Raw genomic sequence first — 18,880 nt, 5'->3', positions numbered from 1 at the left:
ATATTGATAATAAAGTGATTGTACAATGATTTCAAAGTATGAAGACTCAAAAAGAAAATTTGTAGGTATAATGCAGGTAAAATATGAAGTGATTTTGATTGTAAATTTTTTTCTTATATAATTTATCTTTTTATATAACAATTCTAATAAAAAAAATTTAAAATTGTCAATGCCATGTCGATCCTAAATTAAGTTAAAAAAAGATAGATTCTAAATTGAGAACTTCCTTTCCGACTCCCTACGGAATTATTCAACCATCCATCAATCATACATCAATCACATCATCTCCTCATCCTTAACCCCATCAAACCCCTCATGCCTATGAATAGACCTCTCATATGTCTCCCCATCCCCCCATACCGTATACGCATCCTCCCATGTATGGCATCATCGCCCACCACCAATCCCTCCTCCCTCATCCTCAGCGCCACCACCATCCTAATCACAACACATATCGCCGTCGTCACCACCACATTTCAAACACCAACAAACAACATCCCCACCACCTGCATTCTCATCTGCCTCAACCCGACCCGAACCCGCCCATCCTTCAACCCGAAAACCAGCCCAATGAATTTCAGGTCATCCCCAAAAAACAACCTGGTCAGCTTCGGGTCGGCCAACAGGCCCGTCAACAGCCCGCACAGCGCCCCCGCGACGCAGTGCGTGTGGAAAATGGCGAGTGTGTCGTCGATCATTTTCAAAAAGCGAATGCGTTTGTGCAGAACCATCATGGTGAACCAAGGAATGCTGCCGGAGAAGACGCTGATGAGGAGGGCGGAGCTGGACTGAACGAGGCCGGCGGCAGGGGTTACGGTGACAAGGCCGACGATCATGCCCTGAACGACGCTGATGACGGAGGGTTTGCCGAAAAAGGAGATGTCGAGGCAGAGCCAGATGAGAAGGCTGATGGAGGTGCACATGTTGGTGTTTAGGATGGCGACGGAGGAGTCGAAGTTGGCGGCGTAAGGAGCGTCGCCGTTAAAACAGGTCTAGCCGAGCCAGAGCATGCCGGCGCCGAGGGTTAGGAGAATATCCTTTGGGGGGAAACGCTCGCGATCTTTGTGTATCCTTGGGCCGACCTGAGAAGGGTTTAGGATTTAGGGTTTTTTAAATGAATGTAATTTGGGCCGACCTATTCATAGAAGTCTGGGAATAAGTGATTCATGAAGGCAATGAGAAAAGTTCAATGGTGATTGCTGCTAATTCTAAAAGTTATGTTACAGTTTTTACATTTAATGATAATTTTAACTCGGGCCACTGTGGTGCTAATCCCGTAAATCACCGCCGAGATGCGGGAGTACAGTTCGCTCGTCGTTGGTGGGCTAACAAGATGAGAGCCGAAGCGTGGTAGCAAGAATTTTGGGTCAAACTAGGGTTGATTTCAGGTTTCTGAATCAATCCTAACCCGACACGATTTTACAAACGGGTCAAAATCTCAAACCTGACCTCTTTCTCAAAGGGGTTTACCCGAACCCGAACCATTTTTCAAACGGGTTGACTATAATCCAAAAATTTTTGGACACGTCAAATATTGACACCCCTATCTGCAGATCATCCAAGGGGATGAAAGATCATATAAGCGCAATGACATTCATCATCCATAAAAAGATATCCTCAAACCATCGAAGGCATCAAAAAGACTTCTGAAGTTGATTGGATCCATAGACACACATGAAACCCTAAACTGAGTATATCCCCCATCTAAGAGAAACAACTTCAAAAAGATAAAAGAAACCACCATCTGAGCAACACTAGAAAAAAAGCAACATCTCTAAGAGAGACTACAAAATATTACTTGATAGGAACATCCAAAGTCCAACAAATCAAAGAAAGCAAAAGAATCATATTAGGTCACAGATAAAATAAGTAAGAGAAATAAATTCAGCAATTAATGACAAAATCCCAATAAAAATACCTCAATAGATGAGATCTCTTTCATAGAAATTCTTCAAATTAGATACTTTAGAGAGAGAGAGAGTAGATTTTTTAATTTTAAAGCAAAGAGTCCCCAAAATGGCTGCAGGTTTCTTGAGTAGAAAAAAGAAGTCTTCGTTTGTTTGTTTGCGATAATTTTTTTATTGTTTTCTACAATAATTTTTAGATAAATATTTTAAATAATTACAATTTTTATGCTAAAAATTTATTTTAAAAAATAATAAAAAAATTGTTCCGGACTAAACCAAAGCATCCAAAAATAGAAATTGGAAGCCTCTCAACTCTCGTGTACGACCCGGTCCAAACTAAAGGGGCCGTTTGGTATCAGATTTATGCTCGAATTTACGTTAGATTCACGGTAAATCTGGCCAAACGGTTTTCGAACGCTCTATAAATCCCAGTCCTTAGTAAATTTAGGATTTACCACATAAATTTAGGATTTATTAAATCCCTAGGTTTAATGAATTTAAGAATTTACCGATAATGGGATTTACGAGCTTGCGAGCTAGCTAGCTCCCATCATGAAGGAAGGAAGAGTCAAAGGATACCTACGCAGGGAGCGAGCTCCCTTCGTGACTTCCAATCCGAGGCCTTCATAGGAGGCGAAGCAGCGGGCGAGCTCCCGTTACGCAAAGCACGCACAGCACGAGAAGCCGAAGCAGGCATGAAGAAATGATGACCAGGAAAATCAACAACAACGAAGCAGCACGGAAAGAAGATGAAAAGTAACCTTGGACATTTAATTAAAAATTAATCAAAAGCTTAAATAATTAATTATATCATTAATATGAGTATTAGTTAAATAATTTCTAATTTCAACAATAACTAACAAATTAGTTAGGCTTCAAAAATTATAATTAGATAATGAATAATATAATAAGTAATTTGATAATTAGCTCTTAAATAACAAATTTTATAATTTGTAACATAAATCAACTAATAGTTATTTTATTTATCATTAAAACTTTTTAAAGATAAATAAAATTAAAGTTAATAAGTAATTCATTTTTAACAAGAAAATTAAATTTAAAATACATAAAATTTAATTTATAAATAAACCATTTGTCTTAAATCCTCAATTACTTTGCCAAATAATTTCTCAGAATTTATCACAATTTAACATATAATTTTTTACATTTAACACCCTAGAATATTAATGATTTTGAACAAAAAAGATTTCCTCCAACCAGGGTGGCAAAGAACAAAACAAAGCGCCATAAGGCCGCAGAAAAGGAGATTTTTTTAAAAAAAAAAAACTCCAACAAGACCCAATAAAAAGATCTGAATTGCAATCAGATAGAGAAGAACAACCTCAACTAAAAAATTAAAAAAAAAAAAAAAAAAAAAAACCAAAAAAAAAAAAAAAACCTAGACCAAAAAAATAAAAAAAAAATGAAGCAAAAAAATAAAATAAAATAAACCCCCTCTTGGAAACGACCAAATAATACAAAAAAATAAACAACCAAGAACCAACAGAACAGAAGGATCAAGGAATCAAAAATTGAATCTCATGGAAAGATTTCCGAGAGGAAATATTAGCCAAAATAGCCTGTTTAATAAGTCTGCCAATCAAACATTGCTATTAAAATTAGGGTTGTCAATATTTGACACGACACAAAAATCTGACTCGGAAATTTTGGGTTAGACCGACCCGTTTCCTAAACGGGTCGGGTTCGGGTTCTCAAATTCGAACCGTTTGAAAAACGGGTCAGGTTCTGGTTGACCCAACGGGTTGCCGGGTCAACCCATAAACCTATTTAAAATGGCTGCCCGACTGCCCGTGGACCAGCGTGACCCGAAATTGACACCGCTAATTGAAATGACTCGCAAATCTTCTCTCATTTCTTTTTCCACAAACAATATAGTAAAACAAGAAGCAAGAAAAATATATTCTTAGCATCCTTAGCCAAATCTAAATCAGAAATAAAGTTAAATACTTGAATAAGAGTATGCTTAAAAATGAAATGCTTCAATTTGGGAATCTATTCTGAAAGATTCAAAAAAGAAAACTCATATTCAAAAAAGAGATGATTATGATATTCTTCAACTCTAGCACAAAACTCACAAGTCAGAGGTGTATTTAAATTCCATTTATAAAGAATGTTAGCGGTTTTTATAACCCTTTTAGCAAAGCCATCCAAGCATAGCAAGAAAAACATAGAGTAAATCTCTTATGTCAAATATAAGAACACCATTCTACTCTTAAAAAGCTATTATAAAAAGCCATATGAAAGCTTTTAAAAGGAGTAGAAAGCATCCCATTACAAGCAAGGAAAAAACAGTATCTTATATAGAAATACGAGAAACAGTTAAAGAAACAAAATCCGGTAAAGTATCCAGCAAAGACCAACTGCCATTACTAATAAAATTCTTTTTAGAAACTGAATGCCAACAATAACAGATGTTAACTTCTAAATCATGTAAAGTGTGACCAACACACTAAGGGTCCCAATAGAAGGAAAAGAGAGCTATTTGAATTAATAATAAAAGAAATTTTATCCTTAATTTTTCCAGCAATAGAGCATAAGTATTTCTAATAAACAGAAGCCGAGGCTTCTATAAAGAAATGTATTTATGCTTAACTCAGCCAGACAAGAGATAATGTCAATTTAATATCCTTCATATTAAAGAATAACAATAAGCATAATATAAATCATTAAGATCTGGAAGACCTTGACCCCCATAACACTTAGGCCTACACACATCTTTCTAAGCAATAATATAAATTTTCTTAGCATTAACATCACTATGAAAAAGAATATTGGAGCATACCTTTCCTATGAATTTGAGGCAATATTTAAGATTAACAAGACTCTTGAACTAGTAAGAAATAAGATTTCAAATAGTAAATTTCATAAATTGAAGTTTACTTTACCTGCAAACGAGAGGGTCTTAGCCTTCAAACCAACAAGTAAATAAGTGATTTTATTCAGCAAAGGATAAAAATCAGAAGTAATAAGGCTTTTAGTATATATAAATATAATTATGCACAAATATTTCATATTACTTTGAGCTTTAGAAATATTCAAAAGCTAGCAAATGCTATTTGCCTCCAGAGTATTTTAAGAAAAAACAGCTAAACTTTCATTATGATTAACAAAGAGAGAAATAATCCAAAATATCATTTAACTTTTTAACATTAGGAATAGAAGTTTTGTTAAATATCAAAACATCATCAGCACAAAAGTAAATGAGAAAACTAAACATTTACACCTTTTTTTTTTTTGCCATTTTGGGCAAGCAAAAGCCAAAAATTGAATCACTTAGGGGATGACTTCTGTTTTTATTTTTTTAGCATTTATTTATTTAGGTTTTATACGTCCTCCAAAAATTATCTTGATCGGACACGAATCTCGATGCAAAATCAAGCCGGAAACTTCAAAAATTAAATCTGAGATCATTCAAACTCTGATTTCAGCAAACTTATAGTCAAACTGAGCGTCTCGGAAATACGAACCCAACGACACCAAATTCGGCTCAATCTGAGCCCAAATGAGTCCAAATCAAAGACCCGAAGCTCTGTTGGAAGCTTCGTACCACTGTTTGAATTACTAAACGGTTTCCAAACATAACAAGCTTATAGTCGAATCAATTGGCTCGGCGAGACGAATCCAACGAGCCCAAGATTGCTGAATTCCAAAATCATTAAAGCCTCCAAATGCCTGGCGAACGGTCCATTATCAAGGGGTTCAATATCGGCCGTACATCCAACCACTCCCCATTTACCCTTGATCTCTCACCTATTTACGGACCATGCCAATCCAGAAAATCTATAAATAGACCCCTCATTTCTCTTGAAGAGGGACCCAAGCAAGAAGAGAAGAAGATAAGAAAAGGAAGAAGCTCCTCCATGACCACCGCAGGAGCCTCGCCGGAGCTTCGCCGGACCACCACTTGAGACCCTCACCCTCGCCAGGCCACTGATGGAGCCTCATCGGACCACCGCCGGAGCCTCACTGGACCACCACCGGAGTCTCGCCGGACCACCGCCTGACTTCGTTGCTCCGCCGAACCACCACTTGAGGCCCTCACCTCCACCGGACCACCGCCTGACGCTATTGCTCCATCGGACCACCATTTTAGGCCCTCACCTCTGCCGAATAGCCACTTGAGACCCTGTGTTCAACGAAGACACCACCTGAGGCCCAAACTTTTGATGGGTCACTACCTGACGCCCAGAGTTCTACCAGAGTACCGCCCTACTACAACGGCCTTTCTGACCCTGGTCTCCTACTGACTATGATCATTCTAACCTCCGTAGCCTACTATGGTCCTTCCGACCTCCATCAACTGACAAAGGTCTTTCTGACTCCGGTCTCCTGCCGACTACGGTCCTTCTGACCTCCGTCGCCTACTATGATCCTTCCGACCTCCATCACCAGACAACGGTCTTTCAGACCTCAGTCTCCTGCCGACTACGATCCTTCAGACCTTCGTCGCTTACTATGGTCATTCCGACCTCCATCCCCAGACAACGGTCTTTCAAACCCCAATCTCCTACCGACTACGGTCCTTCAGAGCTTCGTCGCCTACTATGGTCCTTCCGACCTCCATCACCGAACAACGGTCTTTCAGACCTCAGTCTCCTGCGGACTACGGTCCTTCAGACCTTCGTCGCCTACTATGGTCATTCCGACCTCCATCACCAGACAACGGTCTTTCAGACCCCAGTCTCATGCCGACTACGGTCCTTCAGACTTTCGTCGCCTACTACGGTCCTTCCTACCTCCATCACTAGACAACAGTCTTTCAGACCCCAGTCTCCTATCGATTATGATCTTTCAAACCTCTGTGGCCTACTATGGCCCTTCCGACCTCCATCATCAGACAACGGTCTTTCTGATCCCAATCTTTTGCCAACTATGGTCTTTTCGGCCTCTATCCTATCAACTATGACCATGCCGACCAAACAAACACATCTATGTTGATTATTGTAACTCTCACTATGTAATGCACTCTATATGATGTATATTTGTATCATGAAGCCAAAGCCTTCTCCCTAAGAAGGGCCTCATTTGTAATCGACTGCAAATACTAGTGGATTCATTCAAACTGGGTCAGGCCCCGTGGTTTTTCCCCCTTTTTAGGGGTTTCCACGTAAAAACTCTGGTGTCTCTTATGATCGCTACACCCTCTCTTTTTTATCTGTGTGTGCTGGATCTTTGTACAATGCTAAGACGTTAAACTATATATTTCTCTACCGCCGCAAATACTCCAGGACCCAACAAGGTTATTTTTTAATTTATTATTTTTAAAATAAATCAAATAATTTTATTACGTCATCCGGTTCGACCCCAGTTTGACCGGTCAAATCGTGAACCTCTCCCTCTTCCAGTTCGTGGTCCGGTTCGGTTTTCATAACCTTGGTTTTTGGTGCATTTTAGGTGCGATAATGGTTAGAGGATTATAATCGGGCAACAATTATCATAGAATCATAGTTAAGCGATGGTGTTAGAGGATTATAGATAGGGGATAATTTTTAAAAGGACCATAGTTGGGCGATAGATGCCTGAGAATTGTAGTTAGATGATGATGATCAGAGAATTGTATTTAGGCAATGATGGTTGGAGGCGACATTAGTTGGAGGTCCATAGCTATACAATAATGGTTAGAGGATTGTAGTTAGGTGATGGTGGTCAAAAGGACTGTGGTCCATTGATGATGGTCCGAATGATCATGGTTAAGCAATGGAGGTTAGAGGACGATAGCCATAGGATTATATTTGAGCAGATGGTGATCTAATAATGTTGGCTGGTGGTAGTTAGATGAAGGAAGTCAGAAAGTGATCTGTTGATAATGATTGAGTAGTGTTTCAATGATGAAGGTCAAGTAGTGATTCAATGATGTTGGTTGGGTGATGTGATGTTGGCCAGGAGATAGTTTGATGACAACGGTTGGTAGGTTGATAGAGTCGTATCTCATGGAAGGATGTCTACAACCTAATTTAGATTCGGGTTGATAAAATTATTATTTTGGTTGGGTTTGAATTTGAAATCTTGGCTCAATTCATTTTACATCAACTTCAAGTTGTGCAAAAACTAGATATTTACTTTAAAATCGGGTCGGGTTCAACCCGGATTTTCCAGGTTGGGTCCGGGTCGGATTTTCGTGTCGTGTCAAATATTGACACCCCTAGGTAAACAGATCTTTTTTTTTTTAAGGTTTGTATATTTAGGTTAAATAGATCGTGTTAATATTTTTAAAAAAATGCATGATTCACATTATTAATGGGTCAAAATGGTTTGATTTATATTATGTGGTTTCAAGTTAAGTCTACAACAACAACAACAACAACATCAAGCCTTTATCCCACTACGTGGGGTCGGCTACATGAATCCTTTTTCTCCATTGTGTCCTATTAAAAGTCAAATTCTCGTTTAAATCTAATAAAGAAAGGTCATTCCTAATATTTTCTAACCATGTCTTTTTAGGTTTCAAGTTAAGTCTGGTTTTGAGAAAAAAAATTTGACCCATGTCATAGATTGGCCTAGTTTGGATCAAGCAAATTCACTTTGAATCAGACCCAACACTACTAGGGATCGCTTTTGACCCATGTCATAGATTGGCCTAGTTTGGATCGCCTAGTTTGGATCAAGCAAATTCACTTTGAATCAGAGTAAATTAGGGAGCGCGGGATGAGGGTTTGCTTTTGTTGACTTCTACTAGTTATTTCCTGTATGTGCCTTGCTTTTTACCTGTGTTGATGATATACTTGAGGTTCTGATTAGCCTTTAGTTTAATATTTTACTTTGTTGATTATGTTTTCTTGAATTGTTTTGATATCTGGTTGTAAAACTCTTTATTGCTGTTATGAATTTTGAAGGTATTATTTCTATTAGGGCTGCTGTTTGATATAGGTCTTTGAGGGGCCTTTTAGCTGGAATTGGGATTTAGTAAATACTGTAAATACAGATTTAGTAAACACTGAGAGGTTTAAAACCTGAAAATTGTTTGACATCACAATTCTAAGGGGCCGTTTGGATGCAGCTAGGATTTAACTTTAGTAGAATTTTGTAAATCCTCTTAATTAGTATTTACTAAATCGCGAGCGTTTTAAATGGTGAAAACTGTTTGGCAATAAGTATTTTAAATTTTGATTAATCCTGCGGGATTGGCACACAATTCACGATTTAAGATGTTTAATTCAATTGATTTATATTTAACTAATGACAGCAAGATATATGGAAGTTGCAAATAAATAAAAATTGTTTTCTTCTCGATGTTCCAAGCATTAAATGCTGTCCAGTTGAATGGCGTCGGTGACTTGTTGCCTGGTAGTGGGATAATATGACAGAACTTGTGCTTTGAGAAATTAATGATATTTTTCTTGATAAGATAAAGACTAACATATGCTTCCCACAAACTAGTTGATGCAGTATAGTGCTCCTGCGGCATACCACAACCAGGACTAACTACCAGATACGCCATCCACTACCGCATATTCCATTTCTTATTTCTGCTCCAATAGTTTGCTTTAATGTTGCCTTTTACTTTTATAGTATTTTCTGTTTTATTGCTACAGCAATAGAAAATATACATATAGGAGAGCATAGCTTAGAGCTTGTTAGACAACTTTTTACCAGTTATCAAATATACGAAATACAGGAGCATACCGCTCCGTTTCCCTGTTCCATTGCTTGGCTTGCGATTCTTTCATACAGGTTCATCGGAGATCCAGCGACGGCATCACAAACCCATATTAAAATGTTCAGTTTTTTTTTTCAAATTGCCATATTCAGAGAAAGGGTCATGAATCCCCTGGCTGCCCAAATTGGCCATCCAAGGGGAGAATAGCATTGTCCAAGGCATAACAAGAATCCCACCACACCAACTGAAGCATTAACGAACATCTAAATATAAAATTTTATTAAAAAATCTAAAAGCACATAGCTGCAAGTTATTATATCCACTGGTTGCCTAGTAACATAGTTGCACAAAGATCATCCAAGCAGATCTACCTTTGAAAGACGAACCCAGTAAGCCACAATCCATTTCAGAGGTAAACTTCTGTGAAGAAATTAATTTAAGCTTTTCATCATGGTCCAGGAGACTAGGAGAGCAAAACCCCATATATCAAAAAAAGCATGAAAACCCTTCCAAAATAATTTAAGCAAATATAAGACCATGAACAAGACAGAATAATCAACTTAGATTTAGTAAAGAGAAAAACAAAATCTTCAAGATGAGTCAGAAACCGTGATTACTCCAACCAAATATTCCACCACCTAGCAAGCCTCTTTTCACCGAGAGTTTGGTAGAAAACCCTAACCCTAGGCCCCACACACCTTCGATTTCTCACCGCAGCCACATCATTATTTCTTGCGTGATTTGAGCGCAGAGAGAAAGAGCGAGTTTGGGTGAAAACCCTAAGCCCCACACACCTTTGATTCCTTGGCCTTCCGCCTACACCCTTCGGCCAGGACTGAGAGAGTTTGGGTGAAAACCCTAGGCCCCAACCCTACACACTCATGTAAATTGAGCTAGAACAGCCTAAGTTTTTCTACAGCCTGAAGTTTAAGATTCGAATGGGTGTAAAGGTCGAACTCAACAAGCTAAAATGTAAATGAGTCGTTGGCATCTCCATCTACTTAACAAGTCATAAGAAAGGTTGTAGTAAAGGAACTCCCATTTCGACAACCGTCAGTAGGGATTGTAAGAAGCATAAAGATTTATCTGACTTGACACGTTCAGATAGTCATGGTCCACAAATTCTCCTAATAGACTAGAGAATAAAAGTTTTAATGGGAAGGATGAGTCATGAGAAACTATCGAATATATGTAGGTTACAAAATCTTCAATTATAAAGGATAACTCCTAATCTACCAACTTTAGTAGATTCAACATTGGATAGCGCATTTCCCATTGCTCAGGTCTAAAGTTTGAATAGACATGTTAGGTTGGACTCGACAAGCCCATATGTGATCGAGTCATCAGCAGCTCCATTTACTTAACACATTATAAAAAAGGTCGCACTAAAGGAACCCACATTTTAGCAATTAGATGACAAAAGCTTTTAAAACCTAGCTCACCTAATTTGATGAACTCAAGTGACCTAGATTGAAGTCTTCTTGATTGGTTAAGGGTTAAGGAATTACCTATATTTGGTATTACCCACTAAACCCAGCACTTGTAAATCCTTCAACAAATTTGTAAAGCATCAAGCAAGGATCGAATGTCTTCTTTGACAAATCCACCAAAGCACAACACAAAGGATGGAAGCATAAGGGAGAAGGTATGCAAATTTCTTTACAAGTCAATAAAAGCAAATCAGGTAGTCCTTTACCAAAGGCTGCCGCATAAAGCAGATGGTAGAAGAAATCAAAGCCTCAAAACTCAAACCAAAACTGTGGAAAGAGCGCAACTGCTAACTCCAACAAGGGTTTAAAACCATGAGTACAACAACCACTGAAGTCACAAGAGTAGAAAGAAGGGAACTTGTGAACTGTTGAATTTATAAATTGCTTTATTTATTAATTCATAATCTATATATAAGTTTATAATTTTCATCGTTTTATAAGCTTACATTAGTCAAAAAGAAGAAAAAGTACATTGTCCTTCACTGAGGATTAAACTCTATCTCCTAAATATGTGCCTGAAGAGGAAGCCAACAGCTTCGCTCTACTCAAGATAGGGCACTTTTCACTTCTAGGACCTGCACAAAGCAATAGAAGAATCGGCAAAATGAAGAGAGAAAAGATTATGCAAATGTATATAAAGCTACAAAGAAAGAAGTGTACCTGAGTAACTCAGGGCTTCCTACTGGAGCTGACTGTTTGTTTCCAAATATCTCCTAGAACCTGTGTAGAGTGACATAGGAGTATATAATCTAACCAAAAAGGAAATGCACAAACTATTAAAAGTGTTATTGAGCTAAAGTCTCCTGCAGCTAGCTAGCTAACTAACTTCTGGTTCACCTTGAAACCTACATAAAAACATGAAACATCATCAATACCAATGTAAAGTGAAAACTAAAAGGAAAAGGGAAGAGGGTGAACATGAACTGAAGGCCACTATAGAAAACTTAAGGCAGCAAAGTCCTACAAGATGGTAAATTTGTAAAGCTCGGGCAAATTCTAAATGATACTTAGAATTATGATAAATATTGAGTATATGATAAAATGCTGTAAACTAAAATGAACGTGGTGGAAAAAGAAGAACAATAGGTGGCAACGTTATCTAGTAGTGTCAGTTGGCAAAGCCATGCTCTAAGAATCTAAAGTGTGAAGTGTTATGTCACTATCCTATGTGTCCCAACTTGACTAGCCAACATGTAAATTTTTCTATTGAAACATCTAAAAATATATAAAGACAGATAACTAGCATGACATCAAAATATAGACCCTCAGAAATCTGTAAAATGAAACCCTAGTGTGATATCCAGCATAAATATTTAATGATCCATAGGGTCAACTAGACCCCAAAAAGGGCTGAATTAGTAATTTAAAATTTTCATTAACAAAAACAAATTTATAACTTTTTCAATATATGAAAACAAATAATTTTATCACTCGATGCAGAAGCTAATTAATTTAACAATAATAAAAAGATCAAATTTTTAAACCATATAATTAATCACAAAAACATAAAGTGTGAAAATAATAAGAACAAACAAATCAAAATTTATATTGGTTTGGTCAAACCTACATCCACTCCCTGGAGTCCTCCCCTGAGCATTGCACTAAACAATTAGTGACTCTCCTTCAGCCCCCATAGCTAGGCTGAGAAGTCCTTACAAAATCTCTTCCACCAACTCGATGCGGTAGAGGACCTTACTCTTTCACCTCCTAGTGAAGCAAATAACCTGGAATCATTTTTCACCCTTTTAGTGAAGGTAGAGAACCTGAAATCTTTTTTCACCCTCTTAATGAATGCAGCGTACCTTGAAGCTTTTTCTCTTTTTAGGAGAAGGTGGAGTACATTGAATCATTTTTCACCCTCCAAGTGATGCCAGAGAATTCCAACCAAGTGTCATAGAATGTATCCCCGAAATCACCAAAGAATTAAGATAGAGACTTGAAGAATACATGCAAGAACCTTACTTTGAGTAACCTTGTGAATCCCTCACAAAAAGCACTTCCCTTTTTTCTCTCCCAAAGCTCTATTAATCTCCTTCTCTATGCTCCCTCTCAAGACACATAGAAACAAAAAGTTTGTTGAATAAGTCTTAGTGAGAGTTTAAATAGAGAGACTCTCAAAAAGCCTTATATTTTAATCTGTTGATTAAGATTGTCTAGTAAAATCTTACGACCGTCTTATATAATTAGTACAAAATAGCAATTTTAGATATTACGAATTGCATTGTTATATACTTTAATTTCAAGAGTTTGTATTGATCGTCTAATACGATTGGCGACGATAAATCTTTATCCCTTGCAGCACTTGGTTCATACAATAGAAATTGAGGGATCGTCCTGTACGATTAGTTGAAAAATTATAGTATTTTATATTGTACGATAGTCGACAATAAATTATCATCCCATGCATCGCTCGTGTCGTACAGTATGATCGTCACCAATCGTCCTGTACGATTTGATCGAACAAATTAGCCATAATTATTCTCCTAGTCATAGGATTAATTTAAGCATGATTATCATATATCATACAATATAATGCATATCGTACAGTATGATGCACATCGTATGATATGATTAAAATAAAATTTCAGTTTCCACCAGTTTGTACCTTTCGACAATACAAACTGATGCAGTATAGTGCTCCTGCGGCATACCACAACCGGGACTAACTACCAGATACGCCATCCACTACCGCATATTCCATTTCTTATTTCTGCTCCAATAGTTTGCTTTAATGTTGCCTTTTACTTTTATAGTATTTTCTGTTTTATTGCTACAGCAATAGAAAATATACATATAGGAGAGCATAGCTTAGAGCTTGTTAGACAACTTTTTACCAGTTATCAAATATACGAAATACAGGAGCATACCGCTCCGTTTCCCTGTTCCATTGCTTGGCTTGCAATTCTTTCATACAGGTTCATCGGAGATCCAGCGACGGCATCACTAGTTGCGATTGAATGCTTGAAGGTGTCACTTTGTATTGTCTCTCTAGCTCTTCCATGTAAGTTTGGGTCTTCGTCATGGACTTGAACTTCACCCAAATCACTATTATGATGTATTTCAGTTTGTGATATATTAAAGTCATATCATTCCCATGGTAGTGTCCAATGAGATTGTGCAAGACTACACAAGCGAGTATAATGTTAGCCTAAATCATTAAGGAAATCATCTCGGAATCTCTCTTTTCATATACCAAATGTCCTATCTATCACATTATACAATAGTGCATGACAATGATTGTATTGCTCCTACATGGCAGAGAATCTACTAGATGTTTCCCAAATGATAGTGTATATGTTTGATGGAATGGGGATTCCTGCAGGTTTGTGCGTGCATTCATCTCTGTTTCTGTCTGTTATTTAGGCTTCGTTTGGAATGGCTTTCCTACTACTAGTACAAAAGTTTTAATTTTTTAATTAAAAAATTGTTTTAAGTAGTAAGAAAGCAGTCTCAAACGAAGCCTTAGATTTCTTTTGGGACAGTTTTTTTACTGCTGCTTAAAGCAGTTTTCTATTACAAAAATTTTAATTTTTGCACTAGAAAGTTGCTTTAAGAAACAGTAAGAAAGCCGTCCCAAAAGAAATCGAAGTTGATTATGGGTCAACCCACTTTAGCCTGGTCGGCTCTAGTCCACGCATTGAGCTGGCCAGTTCGTCGATATTCGTTCAATTGTGTGCATTTCATCGCGATTGCTTTTTCAGGTTGGTGTTATGAGTGTTGTTGCTAGCCACCCTTTTATGCTTGTTGCTATATATTATTTCCAAGGAACAACAGCCTAATTCTTTTCAGCTCATTCAGAAAGAGGACTAGCATCAGGTTTCAATTGATTAGTTTTTGTTGCTTTTTAAAATAATTTTTAGTACAAAAATTAAATTTTTTTTTATTTTAAACCTACTTCAAAAAGTAGTAAGAAAGTCACCATGGGTGGGTGTAGGTGGGATGAGCCCGTTCGAGCAAAACGTGGTACCCAACTAGGGCCCCATGTTGGGCTTTGCTCATCAACCCTAATTTGACTTAGTATCTCATTGGGGTTGAATTGAAATATATTGAGTTGATTTATATGGTTAAGAATGGGGGTGTTAGGGTTGGTTTTATGCATATAGGAACACAATTAGTTGGGATTCTGCTTGTTCTTGTTTTGATTAAGGTTGTGATGATGGGGGTATTTTTGGTAATTAGAATGGCAGTGTGTATAAGATAAATATTCATGAGTGTGAGGTTTTATTAGGATTAATGGTGATGAGATAATACAATTGATTGATTGGTGAAGGTTTAATGGTTTGATTATTTATGTTAAAGATGTAACTTGGCTTAGCCAAGAAGGTAAGAGCTTTGTCTCCCTTCGTCATATCATACAAGAATCATAATACAAATGACAAATTAGAACAATAATACAAGAGTCATAATAAAAAATGTAAAATAAAATAAAATTTTGCAAATAATACCCTTAATTTTCTAAATACCAGAATTATAAAATTATTTTTCAAGACATTACACAAAGACCTATAAAAAAATACAAATACATAACAGTTTTATGACATATATAAAAACCACTCCTTTACTTAACATACTCATTTATAAACCATCATAAATTCCAAACTTCACAAACAAAACTATAAAAAATTTAATTACACGCATAAAATAAATGAAATAATATAAAAAATAAATCATTAAAGATACTCCCCATCTCCCAAGAAATTATTCCCAGCAAAATCCAGATAGAAAGTTCCCATCCAGAATATGAGTGTACATTGAGTATAATTTTCATACATACTTTGGTTCAAATTATATGCCACTATTTATTTTGTACATAGTATGTACACTCACAGTCCGAATGAAAACTTCCCGTCCGACTCCGCACGGAATAATTCAACCATCCATCAATCAATCACATCATCTCCTCATCCTTAACCCCATCAAACCCCTCATGCCCATGAACAGACCTCTCATATGTCTCCCCATCCCCCCATACCGCATACGCATCCTCTCCATGTATGGCATCATCTCCCACCACCAATTCCTCCTCCCTCAGCCTCAGCGCCACCACCATCCTAATCACCACACATATCGCCGTCGTCACCACCACATTCCAAGCACCAACAAACAGTATCCCCACCACCTGCATTCCCATCTGCCTCAACCCGGCCCAAACCCGCCCATCCTTCAACCCGAAAACCAGCCCGATGAATTTCGGATCATCCCCAAAAAACAACTTGGTGAGCTTCGGGTCGGCCAGTCAACAGCCCGCCCAGCGCCCCCGTGACGTCGTGCGTGTGGAAATGGCGAGCGTGTCGTCTATCTTTTTCAAAACGCGAATGCGTTTGTGCAGAACCATCATAGTGAACCAAGGAATGCTGCCAGAGAAGACGACGATGAGGACGGCGGAGCTGGACTGAACGAGGCCGGCGGCGGGGGTTACGGTGATGAGGCCGACGATCATGCCCTGAACGGTGCCGATGACGGAGGGTTTGCCGAAGAAGAAGATGTCGAGGTAGAGCCAGATGAGGAGGTTGGTGGAGGTGCAAATGTGGGTGTTTAGGATGGCGACGGAGGCGTCGATGTTGGCGGAGTACGGAGCGCTCGGTATTTCTCGTTTGTGCTTGCTACGTGGCATGATCTCAGTGTCGGACGAACGTAGCTCTACGTACGTTCACCGGACCAAATAAAGGTTCCTTGATTTGGACATGTTTGGGCTCGAATTGGGTTGGATTTTGTGACATTGTGTTCATATTTTCGAGATGCACAGTTTGACTATAAGTTTGCTGAAATCATAGTTCAAATCAATATTCATGCCCGATCAAGATACTTTTTTGATGACGTATCAGTTATAAAGATTATAATATTAAAAAAATGTTAGCTAGATCAATAAGTTCCCATGCCCTCAGAGCCCCTATTAATATATTTTAAAAAAGTGCCAATATACTTCTCAATAAAAAAAACATGAATTTATTAATTTAAATATTCATTTCAACCAAATTTGAATTAGAATATTCTATTTATAACCAAAAAAAATTCTCTTTTTAGCCCCACCTTTATAGGTCCCAACACCCACCATCCATTGATTCAAAAAGATTCCATTCTTTCCTCCCCCACAATCTCTCAACAAACTGAATCCCCTTTCTCCGCCTCTACAAATAAATCCCCGGCAACTCCTCCACCCCCATTCCAAAACTCTAAATTCTCTCTCCCCCAACAATGTCTTCCCCCGACTGGCTAAACAAAGGCGACAATTCATGGCAACTCGTCGCTGCCACTCTCGTCGGCCTCCAAAGCGTCCCTGGCCTCGTCATCATCTACGGCAACATCGTCAAGAAGAAATGGGTCGTCAACTCCGCATTCATGGCTGTCTACGCCTTCGCCGCCGTCTTCCTCTGTTGGTCAATTTGGGCTTTCCGCCTCTCCTTCGGCGATCCGTTTCTCCCTTTCTGTGGCCGTCCGGATCTCGCAGTGCTCACTAATAGCTATATAACCTCGCCAGGCTTTGCCGGATTATATCCGGCGGAAACGCTAGTTTACTTTCAATCGGTGTTCGCGGCGATAATCCTAATTTTGATCGTCGGCGCGTTGCTCGGCCGGATGAATTTTAGGGCTTGGATGCTATTTGTGCCATTGTGGCTTACTTTTTCGTACAGTGTTGGATGTTTTAGTTTATGAAATCCGAATGGATTTCTGTCGAAGGCGGGGGTGATGGACTTCGCCGGAGGTTATGTTATTCATCTTTCGTCGGGAATTGTAGGGATTACTGCGGCTTATTGGGTAATTGGTTTTTCATGATTAATGTTATTAGGTAATTGGTTTTTCATGATTAATGTTATTGATTAATATTTTTCATGAAACACCAATTACCCAATAAGCCGCAGTAAGCCCTGCAATTCCAAACGAAAGATGAATAACATATCCTCCGACAAAGTCCATCACCCCCGCCTTCAACAAAAACCCATTCGGACTCCATAAGCTAAAACATCCAACACTGTACGAAAAAGTAAGCCACAATGGCACAAATAGCATCCAAGCCCTAAAATTCATCCGGCCGAGCAACGCGCCGGCGATCAAAATTAGGGTTATCACCGCGAACACCGATTGAAAGTAAACGAGCATTACGGCCGGATACAATCCGGCGAAGCCTGGCGAGGTGATGTAGCTATTAGTGAGTACGGCGACATCCGGACGGCCCAAGAAAGGGAGAAGCGGAATGCCGAAGGAGAGGCGGAAAGCCCAAATTGACCAACAGAGGACGACGGCGGCGAATGCGTAGAGAGCCATGAATGCGGAGTTGACGGCCCATTTCTTCTTGACGATGCTGCCGTAGATGATGACGAGGCCAGCGACGCTTTGAAGGCCGACGAGAGTGACAGCGGCGAGTTGCCATGAATTGTTGCCTTTGTTTAGCCAGTCGGGGGAAGACATAGTGGGGGAGAGAGAATTTAGGGTTTTGGAATGGGGGTGGAGGTGTCACGGATTTATTTGTAGAGGCGGAGAAAGGGGAGTTTGTTGAGTGATTGTGGGGGAGGAAAAAATGGAATCTTTTTGAAGCAAGAAAATTTTTTGGTTATAAATAGAATATTCTAATTCTAATTTGGTTGAAATGAATATTAAAAATATTTAAATTAATAAATTCATGCTTTTTTTATTTTATTGAGAAGTATATTGGCGCTTTCTTAAAATATATTAGTAGGGGCTCTGAGGGCATGAGAACTTCTTGATCTAGCTAACATTTTTTTTTAATGTTATAATCTTTATAATTGATACGTCGTCAAAAAATTATCTTGATCGGGCACGAATCTTGATGCAAAATCAAGTCGGAAACTTTCAAAATTAAAATTGGGATCATTTGAACTCCGATTTCAGCAAACTTATAGTCAAAC

At 38.4% G+C, this 18,880-nt stretch overlaps 1 protein-coding gene across 1 annotated transcript; it reads right to left on the bottom strand.

The window, feature by feature from the left end:
• Nucleotides 1–12,595: 12,595 nt before the first annotated feature.
• On the bottom strand, nt 12,596–18,422 carry LOC110112719 (ammonium transporter 3 member 3-like). Its single transcript, XM_028695882.1, is given in 4 exon segments — nt 12,596–16,246; nt 16,248–16,293; nt 16,296–16,665; nt 17,862–18,422. Coding segments are annotated over 4 exon segments (1,320 nt in total). The 3' UTR covers nt 12,596–15,903.
• Nucleotides 18,423–18,880: the final 458 nt, after the last annotated feature.

Source organism: Dendrobium catenatum, unplaced genomic scaffold (assembly GCF_001605985.2).
Source record: "Dendrobium catenatum unplaced genomic scaffold, ASM160598v2 fragScaff_scaffold_705, whole genome shotgun sequence".
Taxonomy (NCBI): domain Eukaryota; kingdom Viridiplantae; phylum Streptophyta; class Magnoliopsida; order Asparagales; family Orchidaceae; genus Dendrobium; species Dendrobium catenatum.
Note: the sequence above shows the minus strand (reverse complement) of the source record. Positions and strands in the feature narration are given on the sequence as shown.